Source organism: Drosophila innubila, chromosome X (assembly GCF_004354385.1).
Source record: "Drosophila innubila isolate TH190305 chromosome X, UK_Dinn_1.0, whole genome shotgun sequence".
Classification (NCBI taxonomy): domain Eukaryota; kingdom Metazoa; phylum Arthropoda; class Insecta; order Diptera; family Drosophilidae; genus Drosophila; species Drosophila innubila.
The window spans coordinates 17,115,060-17,128,131 of NC_047626.1; the positions used below are offsets into that span (position 1 = coordinate 17,115,060).

The 13,072-nt window shown below is 36.8% G+C and overlaps 1 protein-coding gene across 1 annotated transcript; it reads right to left on the reverse strand.

Moving 5' to 3' along the window:
- Positions 1-7,888: 7,888 nt before the first annotated feature.
- Positions 7,889-9,551, reverse strand: LOC117787569. The gene is made up of 4 exons (XM_034626123.1): positions 9,253-9,551; positions 9,024-9,190; positions 8,680-8,939; positions 7,889-8,589 (listed from the first exon to the last, which is right to left on the reverse strand). Exons 1-4 carry the CDS (start codon positions 9,549-9,551, stop codon positions 8,413-8,415), a joined length of 903 nt encoding a protein of 300 aa, XP_034482014.1. The 3' UTR covers positions 7,889-8,412.
- Positions 9,552-13,072: the final 3,521 nt, after the last annotated feature.

A 13,072-nucleotide genomic window follows, 5' to 3' on the forward strand; every position in this document is an offset into this window, starting at 1 on the left:
TCGAATTGCCCACATCCCTGCCTGCCTGCCTCCCTTTTGGCCAACACCTACAACCGGTGACTGTGGTTGCGGCTCTGCTTGTTGCCCACTTTTTGTGGCTTTGCCAGTTGCCAGTTGCCGGTTGCCAGTTGCCAGTTGCCGGTTGCCAGCTGGCAAAGTTGCCTGTTGCCTTCCTTTAGTTTGAGTTTGTGTTTGAGTTTGAGTTTTTGGGGCTCGGCACGGAATAATTCGCATCAAATCACGTCGCTCTCTTGCGGAACTCTTCAAAAACTGATTCAGATTTCTGGTGAGAGAGTTGTGTTTCTCTTTTTATTTATTTTTATTTATCTTTTTTTTTTTTTTGTTTTGCTTATTTTTATGATATGCCGAGCATCTCGAAAACAATTTGTAAGACTTAAGTTGAGTCTTGTTTGGTGTCTTGCATAAATTATAAAAGCCGCATGCTTGTTGCAGGCTTGCTGCGTAAGCACAAATTTGCCACAAGCACACGCAGATACATTTACTGGACTGCAGATACTCGTACAACTCGTATCGCATGCAGATACATGGCGAGTATCTATGGCAACAAATGTGTATACAAATGGTTATAGATACATATACTTGTACCTTAACAGGCATAGATTTATTATGTAGCCGACCAGTTAGCCAAAACACAAATGCCAATTGCCAATTGCCAATTACCAATATATGCTCAATTTGGGCAATGAAGCCACAGGCAATGCTGCTGCATCTTTCAGATACATTTATGCATGGCCAAAGGGCTCTATATTTAGGTGTCAGCTTTAACTGCACACATATGCATACACACTTGCATACTCACACGCACACACACACACACACACACTTAGTACATGGCAAACTAATCCGAGTCAATAAAATTTCTAACTACGAGTATTAAAGGTTTTTTTTTCTGGCTTGGCCTTAGTCTGGCTCTTACTGACTGCGGCAGGGCTTTGGCCATGGCCAATTGCAGCTGTGACCCAGGCACGTAACCCCCTTTTCCCTTTCCCTTCCCCTTTCCCCTCTCCTTTTTCCCATTTCTCATCTCACCTGCCAGGCGCATTCATTAAATAAACATTTTGTGGCTGCTTTTGGGGAGTCAAAAACAAAAATAACTTGATTGCCATTTTGTGCAAAGTTCGGCCAGTTGGCAGCAATTGAAATTTACAAAAAGCCACATTATTAATCTCAAGATTAGATTGAGTGTGCTTTTGATAAGCATACGAATGTTTATGCACCACACCCGTATCTGTTGTACATATCTAGGACGTGTGTCAGCCATCGGTCCAAAACATCTGCCAGACGTACATACTATATAAAGGCCTGCCAACACTGAGAATATTTAGCGAATAATAATTATGAAAATGGTATATATGCTCGTACTGAGTAACAGTATAAAAATTTTAAAATTTGTAAATGTTAAATATTAATTTTTAGATTATATGATCAAAATTTGACTTCACTCAAATCATTAAATTTGAAATTGAATAAAAAGTCTATACTTAAATTTAAGTTCCGCTAACAAACAACTAATAAAAATATTTTTTTAATGGTTCACATTCACATATTATATTATTTATTGATCTGCCATAGTAAACCTAAAAATTATTTTATTTAAAGTCTATATCCAATTTTTTTGTAATCAAATTGTTATGTGTTGTACATAATTATTATATATTATTTATTTATCTCGCTTAATAAATATGAAATATTGTTTAAAAATATTTCAAATATATATATTTTTAGATTATATGATCAAAATTTGGCATTTAATATTCTTAACATATATAAGACTTCACTTAAATCATTAAATTTGAAATTGAATAAAAAGTCTATACTTAAATTTAAGTTCCGCTAACAAACAACTAATAAAAATATTTTTTTAATGATTCACATTCACATATTATATTATTTATTGATCTGCCCTAATAAACCTAAAAATTATTTTAATTAAAAGTCTATACCCAATTTTTATACCCTGAGCCCATTGAAAATGGGCAAAAAAGGGTATAATGTGTTTGGCAGAATGTATGTAACAGGCAGTTACAACAGTATTAAATCGCAAGTCGTAATCGTAATCGAGTGATGTATTAGTTCAGTGAGGCATTAATAACGTAGTCTGCAGTGATAAGCACAGTGACTTCAGAAAACCGAAAGTTGTTCATAGTTTCGCGTGTGTAATTTTTGATACCCTGAGCCCATTGAAAATGGGCAACAATCAACTTTTATAAAAGAGTACATGGGCTCAGGGTATCCTACTGTCGAGCGTGCTCGACTGTAGCCGCACCTCACCGCGAGCGAAGCGAGCCGGGGGTAGGCGAGCGAAGCGAGCAGGGGGCGGAGCCCCCTTGTTTTGTAATCAAATTGTTATATGTTGTACATAACTATTATACATTATTTTTTTATCTCGCTTAATAAAACTGAAATATTGCTTAAAGTTATTTCAAATTTTTTTCTGTGTAGTCGTGACGCTTAGTTTCTAATGCCCGCTCTCAGCCTTCTGTGCGGGTGTCTGATGATAATGATATGTGCCCAGTATACCAATATAAAGAGTGTTTAAAGCCACAAAAAAAGGCAACATAAAAAATTGCATCCCTCTCTCAATTGCTTAGTCGCTTTTATTTGATTTTCCGTCTTGATAACCCGATATAAATTTAGATTAGGCACAAGTCACTCACATATTCCGAGCTGAAACTGAGGCTGGAGTTACAACAATCGGGTCAACGTTTTCAGTTTTCAGTTTTACTTATTTTGTTTTACTTTTTACTTTTTATTTTCTTATTTTTTTCGGCAACATGAGATAATCGCACGTACGCAGCGATGACGTTGTCAGAATCCAAATGGAAGAATGCCAAAGTCCATGTGTTTGAGTTAATCCCACTCCGCTGACCTCCTGGCCAACGTTTGGCGCATTTTGTTTTGGCCATGTCAATTATAGCAATTACTCAATTTATTTATTTGTTTGTGGGCCGTTTATTTATTTATGAATTACTCCACTGCGTTTGACCTTTCTCCTTTACCCTCTCCAGACAATGGCGTGCTAAAAGCCAATGTTACGCTTGGGAATCGAATTCACAATGTTACCGAATCCACTGTCAATATCCAGACCCATTTAACCCCCTTGAAGATAGATTAATGATGGGGTTAAGCATCCATCTGGAAATACATTTCATCATGTGCTTACAACTACGAGTATGCATACATAAGTGTATCTCTGCCTGTTGCTGACCTTTTTTCCAGTCTGCCCTGCCGAGGTGCTGTCCCTTGGGATCTGCGCTTATAAATAGCCACAAGTGACCCGGCCAACAGAATGGCAACCCTTCTACACGAAATTATTATCTGACAGCATTTAAATCAAATTGAAATTGTTTTGTTGACTTGAATGCCGAGTTTATCGATCCCCCAAATGGTTTCTTTTGTTGTTGCGATTGAATTGAATTGAATTGAGTTGCAATAAACTCGTTTCTCTGGATTAGCATAAGTATATCAAAATATATTTCTAAATAAATACATAGAAATAAGTATATTGATATTGTTAGATGAACAATTTGTTGTACAATCATTACTAGATTATTATTTTTTTTTGGTACCTGAGTTTCCCTTGATTGATGCCCAATTAAATATTAAGCAATTTATGTTTACATTTTATAATAGTCGTTATTTCTTAACTGTGTTCCTTTCAACAAATCTATTTAATTTATCTAGAAATTTTAGTTCAAATTGGATTTTATGTTTGCTTAGACGTATCCATAGAAAAACAATTTCTTAATCAAATTTATAATACTTTTTGTATTTAAAAAAAAAACAAAGAGAATTATAAATGGCGCTACCAAAAAATCTCTTTTATAAAGTATAATTGGTAATGTACTTTTTTTTCCTGCTTATTGTATGTGTATATACATGGATATAATAAAAACCCCATCTATAATACATATTCACTCACTTCCCAACACTTTATAATGGTTTACACATATGTAGAATGCTGAAGCTAAACAAATTTTTTTTTTTTTTAAACGACAACTTTGGATATTTCCAATTAATATATTTCTGGGAAATGCATTGAGTCAGATTTTATTACTCGTGATTTGGAATCCCCTTTGGCGTTTTGTGAACGTGATGTACAGATAAATCAGCAAATGTAATAATAAAAAATACATCCAGACCTCAAGCCAATCAAAATGCACATTCAATATTTGAAAAGTTCGCAAAGAAATAAAATTGAATATACAACATGTTCAAGTTGAATACGATTTAACTAGCTTTTGCGAATTGTTAAAATAAATATGAAGTTAAGGTAAATATGGCATTTTGATTTAAATTGTTTTTTTTGCTTTTATTTTACTAAGTTCAAATATTAAGTTTGACATTTAATTATGATTTGAGCTTAATTAAAATATTTTATACTTCACTTTAATATGAATTTTATTGAAATCAGTGTTTGTCAAAGTTTGCCCCCGGGAGAAAAAGATTTTTGCAGATACGGAGTTTCTAAAATGAAAATAAAATATACAAATAGCGTTTTGTTTACTGTGAAACCGGAGGCTAAAAAAGTGAGACAAGAAGTAAAATAGAAAATGTATTTGTGCGGTATTCAATATAAATAAAGCCTACGCATCCCACTGTAAGCTTTGAGAGTCTTTGAGTACTAACACATACATATAAACAAAGAGCTTTCCCAAAGGGTGCAAATTGAAACAAGCACTGATTGAAGTTTAATATGGTGAAACAAAATATTACTGCATACATTTGAATGCATTTATCAAGTCATAATAATAGGAAATGTATTTGATTATAATCATGATAATTTTCATTGAATCTCTACTGATTGATAAGTAATCACTGAGTTGAAATGGTTCCCAGCTGCCTTTTGGCCTTGTCCAATTGGGCCATAATCAACGGCAAGTCTAAAGCAATTGCGGCTCATTCAATGAATGAGGCCAGCCAGAGATGCAGGCATAAAGCCATCATTTGATGGCCTAAGCATGACATTATGAGGCAACGGCAAAAACAGCACTTCAAATGTTGCAACTGCAACTTGTGTGCATTCGCATTTAAATGGTAGAACTGTTGAAGAAATCCAAAATTTGGTAACGTTTGCTCACTTGAATTGTGGCTATGGGAGAGGGGAGCACAGGGAACAGGGAACAGGAGGAGACTTGTCTGGTTGCGGACAGTTTGTCAGCGGCAAATCGTTGTGCATTCATAAAACAGGCAGTGCCTACCTTTGTCATCCTTTTAGGTCCTTCCATAATGGAAGAAATGAGGGAAACGGTCGTTAAATGCACACCGACCTGAAGCTGCAGTTGCAGAGGAAACTGAAGCTGGAGATGGAGCTGCAGATGATGCTGGGAGCTAAAGCTGAAGCCGAAGCCGATGCTGTATCTGCAGCTATTCATTTTACCACTAATCCGATGCGGGCGTCGTCGGTTTATTTACGAGTCGTCGTCCATGCCCATCTAATGAATAAGATGCCTGAAACTGAAACTGAAACCGAATCCGAATCCAAAACCGAAACCGAAATCCCCCTGCAAAACCGGAACGAGTGCGACACAACGCGTGTGAATGACTAAACGAATGAATGAACGAATGGTGGAATGAATGGTTTGCCCCAGGCATCTTTGGCTTTCATGCACGAGCCGTTGCCTTAACTGGAAACTGCTGAAGCACATGGCGCAACGCACAGGGTATAGAGATTGAAGGGACTGAGGGGACTGAGGGGACTGAAGGGAATGGGCCACGTCTGGTGCTATAAAAAGCGCAGTTAGTTCTTATACAGTTTGAATTCTAATTGCACAAATGAATCCAAGCAGGAGCAGCTATGCTTCACAGTTGCTATGGTAGTTAGCAGCAGCCTCGAATCAGGGTGCGGGTTATAGCACAACCCACAACTCAACCCCCACCCCAACTTAAATCTAACAAGCAGCACACTCAGCCCCAACTCTAAGTTCTTTGTGTTCTCTCTTCCTTTCAAAAGTAATATAATTACACATAATTTCCCAAACAGTCTCATTTTGACGTTCCACATTCAACTTCAAATGAAAACTTCATTTTGAAACATTTAATTGGAGTATGTGGTCTAATAATAACTGCAATTAATAATATATTTAATATTCCTAATATTTAGAAATATTAAAACAAAAATTTTATAAAATTAATTATTATGAATATTTCACAATATACAATAAATACAATTTGAAGTTGTTAATAGAAATAGATATGTAAAATTGGGAATAACATATTCGCAATATTTATCAAAAATAATATTTAATAGTAATTAAAATAATCTTAATAAATGTGAAGTTTACTGAGTACATTTCTTAATCTAAAACTTCTTTAAAAAAATTTATTTAAATGATTTTTTTTAGCTTTTAATTATTATTTGTCATTTAAATTACTTTTTATTACTCTTTATTATTACTTTTTATTTACTCTGATTACCAATCATAAATGCACAACAATATATCTAAGTGCATAAAATAAATAAATATGAATGTGTATATTGAGTTACTTAATAATAAAATTCGAACTTGCCTGTTATGCCTTGTAATCTTTTGTTGGGAATATATAGCTGAAAATTATACTCTATATTCAACGTGTAATTAATTTCTCATATAAAATATCATTTAATTTATAATAAACAATTACAATTACTTAACAACTCAATAATCAGCTGACAAATTGACTGACCTACACATCAACTTGGAGCATCTGAAACTGAGAACATGGCAGAGTTTCAAAGGATTCGCCTGGGACTAAAGACCAAATGTTCTCCAGTTCTCTCTATGCATCAAAATTGTTTGAGTCTCCCACAGGGCAATACAAATTATGGGGGCGGACGCAGATTCAGAATGCGGTTAAGTTATGAGATGTGCTTGCTGAACTCGAACATTTTTTGGTATGGCAATGACAATCTGGTTTTCCATTGAAGCATCAATACACTTTTCTTTTTTTTTTTTTTTCAATTTATACTCGTAGCTACTTGCCAAATACTGGCATTGCCACTCACAATCCCCGTTCTCCATCCCGCTCAATTCATCTTATTGGATTTTTGGCTTTTGATATTCAGGATACTGGAAATTCCCTGAAGCACCGAACCGTTGTCATATGTATGCTGGCACTGGACATGAGCATAATGCCGAGTCGAGCACACTTATAACGATGCTGATAATTAAGTTGATAATGATGAGCCTCCCAAATTGCCAGCTTTGGATAAAATCCCCCATGTAGTTAACGACAACACAGACATTCGCTCATTTCTACAGCTTTACCTCTCGAAAGTTCTCTTTAAACTTTCCACACTTTATGTGAATTTTCCTCTGTGTATGTGTGTGTGTGTGTGTGTGTGTGTGTGTGTGTTGTAGTTGATGAAGGAACGAAATTGTGTTGGATATCTAGTAACTTTTCTACTTATTTATTTTTTATGTCGAACATGAACTGTAATTGAATTAATTATATTTTGATTAAAATATTAATAAATAGTATACTTAATTTATTAGCATAGTCAGTTTGATTCAAATTAAAGCTGAAATATTGCTGATGATGTTGTGCAAAATTGTTGTGGACAAGTGGAAAATTGGCAAAGAACTTTTTATTTTTTAAAAGATATATTTTAATTTAAAAAAAATTAATTTTCCAATCAAGTGTATTCATCTGAGGTTATTCAACGACTTTCAGTGTCGACATCGTGATAATATGTACTTTAAACTGTATAATGAGTATCCTTTTGTTGACCTGATAAATTCACAAGTTGTTTCAACGCTTACATTCAAATATTGATATCTTATCACTGATATATCTTGATAGCTTTGCCATCAGACAACTTTTTTTTTGAATAAAACACAATTCAAATGGATTTGGTTGTCTTTGATTAATTGAATTGAAACATGAATATGCTACAGAATTAAAGAAATTTTTTTATTTTACGAAATTCTCGTATTTATGGATATATTTGACATTATTTGTATTGAATTTGTTTACTGAAATTGAATTTGAAGTATGATGGCAATATGATCATGAACAGTGATGATGATATAATGATGTGGTGTCGATGACTTGGCTTGGTTCCTGGTCCTTGGAGCTGTCAGTTCTTGGTGGTCTGTGGTAAATTGTGTTACCAACGCAGCTCAGACAAAATGCTTTTCGACAGGCTAACTCAGCTGTGCTCAATTGCAAGTGGGGATGCGGCAATTGTTTCAATTTGATTTGGAGCAACTGAAGCCTGGCAGTTGAGCAGAGTGATGTGGAAAGCCACTGGCTGGGACAGTGGCAATGGCAGAAGTGGGAGCAGGAACAGGAACAGAAACAGGAGAAGGAGCAGTTGGAACAGGAGCATTTTGCCAGTCACACGTGCAGCTATTTGATGTCACTTTACCGACCATGATTACGACCAAGTATCCATCCACACATCCACATTCACATCCTTGTACTCTGCTGGCTTTCAGTCATATCACCATCATCAGCAACAACATCATCATCATCATCATCAGCAACATCAAGTGCTGCTATTCCAACTTCAGTTGCCAAAATGTCGTCGACTTTGGCCACAGTTGATGGCTTGGTTTTGTTCTGTTTCAGTTTCTGGCTTTGCCTCTGCAATTGTAACATGGTTTTCGTATATTGTCAGTCAAGATAGAGATAGCTGCGAGAGGGAGAGGGAGAGGAAAGTAGAGAAGAGCTTACATTTTGCTGCTGCTGGATCTGGACTTCAGCCTGAACTTTGGCATCGGTAGGACTTTGGCTTCGGGTTCGGGTTTGGGTTTGGGCTCGGGTTCGAGTCCGGGTTTGGGTTGCGTTGCCCACGGCCATCTGAGCATCCTCGTTACGCTCTAGCACGCTTATTGAATTTCGCTTAGCTGTTGGCGTTGACTTCGTAACTGGCAACATGTCGTGGGGCACCTCCAGAGTGCGGGGCAACAACGGCTGCTCTCCGGATAATGTGTCTGCGTTTTGGGCATAAAATTTTACGCTCGGTCACACACTGAAGCGTCAATTGTACCGCCCGCAGCACAACTCCCCATACTTACGCGTATCCACATGGTAACCATGATGATCCGCCCTATAGAACACTGTCGAATATTGTGCATTGGGCAAAGGCACCGAGTAGTAGCCGCGACGGGCCAGCACCCAATTCTTGCCCACGGGCATCCAAAAAGTGCGCTCATATCGCGTGTCTCCATTGCTCAGCTGATATCTGTGAGAGAAGTCAACAAGTGAGATGGAAAAGTTCAAGGATTTGCCAGCAGTATATATAACCTGTATTCATGCTGTCCATCCGGCGAACGTTGATCGAAGTCTTCAATCAAGCGAATGGAGTCGAATGAGTCAGGATTTGGAGGCGGAGTCGGAGTCGAAGACGGAGTCGGTGGCTGAGTTGACTGAGCTGGCGCCTTTGGAGCTATCAATGGAGGCCAATGATGCACATGTTGATGTCGGTCGGGTTGTGCTGTTGTGCTTGTGGTGCTAGTGGTTCGCCTGGGACGCACTGTCCAGCGTGCCTCAACGACCCACAGGCTGAGACCGTGGAGCAGCAACAACAGTTGCAACCACGACATTATCCTTGCAACACGATACATTCTCTCTATCTCTGGACACTCAAGACCTTTATGCCTGACTGCAAATTTAATAATTGATTCCTTTTGCAGCTTGCTGTCGGCTTTTTATACCCAGAATAAAGCCTTTCGGTCAGTAAAAGATGAGAAATGTGCTAAAGTTAAAGAAAGCCAAATAATGAGCTCGCACGTCAATGCCAATGATTTGGCATTTCGCAAACTCCTACCCAAATCAGACCCCTGCCCCTCAATCCGCAATCCCTCAATCCAAAAATCTCTTACTCCAAATTTGTTCAGTCTTTTGATTTTGACAGCAATTTAGAGGGGAACAAAAGTGCAAACTTTGAACGAACTCGCGATTTGATTTTCATTCTGTTTTGTATTCATTTGATGTGTCGTCAATGATGCCGATGCCGAAGGCTCTAATGTGTGTCGGCCGCAGATGCATCTATATGTACATTGTACACTGAGCAAAAAGAGCACACAACTCAAGTTCAAAGGCTGTCAAAACTTGTTTAAGCTGGATAATTTACTGCCTATGTAAATTTCTCGTGAATCTCATAAAAGAAACTAAAAGCATTTGAAATTCAATTTATTTATATAAAATTATATAAGATTACAGTTAAATCTAAAGACCTTACTTAAGACAACTTCTTATTCTCCCAGTTCTCTTAACTATGTAAGTGGCGCCAAAGAGACGCACAAGCAAACGAAAGATGCTACAAAAAATACAAGCAATTCTTGAAATCCAAAATACACGTTTTCGTGGGAGTTTTTTTCGTTTTTTTCCGTGAGTGCAACTACAGTTGCACCCCTCGATAGGCTCATTAAAAGCCAGTGTTACGGTTCATTGACCGGGGCAGTGAGTCGTGTCATTTTTCCAGAGCATCAGAGATGCCTCAGAGATATCGCCATCGATATGGACAACTGCCTCTGTCCATGTTGAGTGCAACGCTTCTCGTTCATTTCGCGCCATTCTTTACTTTACTTTACTTTTCTTTTCTTTTTGTTTTGCTGATTTATTTGCTGTTTTTTCGCCATTGTTTTTTTCTTTTGGTAATGTTTAACACTTGTGTGTGTCCTTGACAATGGAGCGGCTACTCAATGACTGCAATGGGTGATAAATGCCAGTCGGCCCATAGAGAGAGGTCTCAATCAAAGTCATCGTCATTGTTATTAACGCTGTGCATTCGATTTATTCGATGACAGAACAACAACGCGTCTGCCAGCTGCCCAAAAATTTTATCCATTTCAATTACTTGTCAACGGGACAATAATAATAATAATAAGAGTACCATTATTATTTGCGAGCTGCCTTTGTATTTTCAACTTCATCAATCAATAAAGTCAATTAAATTTTAATAAACACAAATCTAATGAAATGCTTTACTATTCATGAATTTCTCATAAATTGTCTTAATAATTTTGCTAGAATTTTGACCACATTTGAATAATTTTATTCATAATTAAATTGCTTAAATGCCGATAACCTGGCATAATTGAACTTTATTAAGAGCATCTTAAAGATCATCACACTTTCAATTGTATACAAAAAGCAATTAAAATGTTATATTTTAATTGAAAAATTGAAAATTGAAATTGAAAAGATATTACATATTAAAACATTTAATCCAAATGGAAATGAGTCATGGTCAGTTAAATGTTACTTACAAATATAAATGCATCATTAAAAGAACTTAATGTTTCTTAATGTCCTTTAAATTCAAGTACGCACAGTTTAAACGTTAGAGTATAGACAAAGGATTTATTAATGCGAAACAATATATAGATAATTAAAGTGAATTGAATATTTAATTAAGTTGTTCACTTTTTTGTTTGACTAAAAAAACATACATATAGCTTGACTAATTTTATTTATGTTTTTACGTGTTTTTTATCCGCTGATGTAATAAATAATAAACATAAAAATATTCAATTTCATGTGATATTTGTTATTGAATTGTTTTATTGACTGCTAGGATAATAATTAACATAGCTGATTAGCAATTGTTATTTTTTTTCCCTTTTTTGAAATTTTTTATTGCCTATCATAAAAAAGAAGAGCTCTTGATTAATGCCTAATTTTGTTTAATAAAATTAAAAATAAATTTATACTCTTAAAAGCATTTCCGCATAAATAACTGATGTGATGATATTGAACTGAGAACTTCAGTATTGACTCCATATTTGTTCATTTCTCTCCCGCCCAACCTTTCTTTATTTAACTTCTATCTCTTTTTGGGCTGACTCTTTATTTGCGTAGGTTCCAAGTGTTTTGATCGGTTCTGAGGAATACCGGTTAAAGTCTGGTCAGTTAACGACTGCAATTATCGCGGGGAACACTGTCCGACAGACAGACAGACGGACAGACAGACAGACACTTTGTCAGATTAAATTCCGCGCGTCAAACTGAAAGCGCAATTAATAAATTTAAACGTTTATTCGGCGGCATTTTGACAGTTGGGCTCCCTCATCAGAGAGGCACCGTTAGGTTGGTAAGACGGGCACTCAGTTGGCCTTTTAATGGGATCGTGGCTAAAACATTTCACATGTCGCGAAATGCAATGCCATAAAAAGGAATTCAAATGGATGTTGACTGCAACTGCAAATCCAAAAGGGACAGAGAAGAGAGAGAGGGAGAGAGAGAGGAGAGAGAGAGAGATGAACTGAGTGTAAACAACAAACTAATAAATATTTTTAACCATATAAGCATAAAATATTGTTTCAAGCTTGCACTGTGCGGCCTGAGGTCTAGATAGATCCGTAGTTCCCCCCAGTTCAATAGTCAGGGACAATGGACAAAAAGCAAAATGGCAACTCAGCTTGTTTGTGCGCTGGCATTTTGTACAATATTTCATTTGGCAGCATTTCCGTGCCGAGACCGAACTGCCAACATCTAACATTCAACATACAACATCCAGCATAGAGAATGAGAATTCTCTGCCAACAGACCTCAGAACTCCGACCTCAAACCGAGAGCCAATACTCCACAATGTCAGATCCGCACGCTGGCATGTGCAAGTGTCTAAGCCATGAATTTATATTGGTCGATTTCGATTTGAAAGTATTTCGGTTACATAATCTCAACATTTTTATCGCATTCCAACAATGTCGACGCACAGAGTCAAAGGTCCTGGGACGAGTGTCGACTTGGGTCAGTTTCAGTTCCCCAGTTCCTGTTCCCGCAACTGTTCCTACTCCTGTTCCGACTACTCTCGGAATCTCTATCGTCTTGTGGTGTAAATTGCTCAATTATCGACGCATGGTGTGTATGCGTGTGTGTGTGTGTGTGTGTGTGTGTGTGTGTGTGTGTGTGTTTGTTGATGGGGAAGTTTCACTTTAACTTGATTACTAGCATGATTTTTGCTTCAACAGTTTGCAGCAACTTGAGTTATATACTTGTTTGCGCATCAGTCAAACACTTTTTAGCCAACAACTTGGGCAAGACAATACAACACTTGCCACACTTGCCACACTTAATATGCTAAACTTGCAACTTACTTCACTGAGCAAAACAGTTCAAA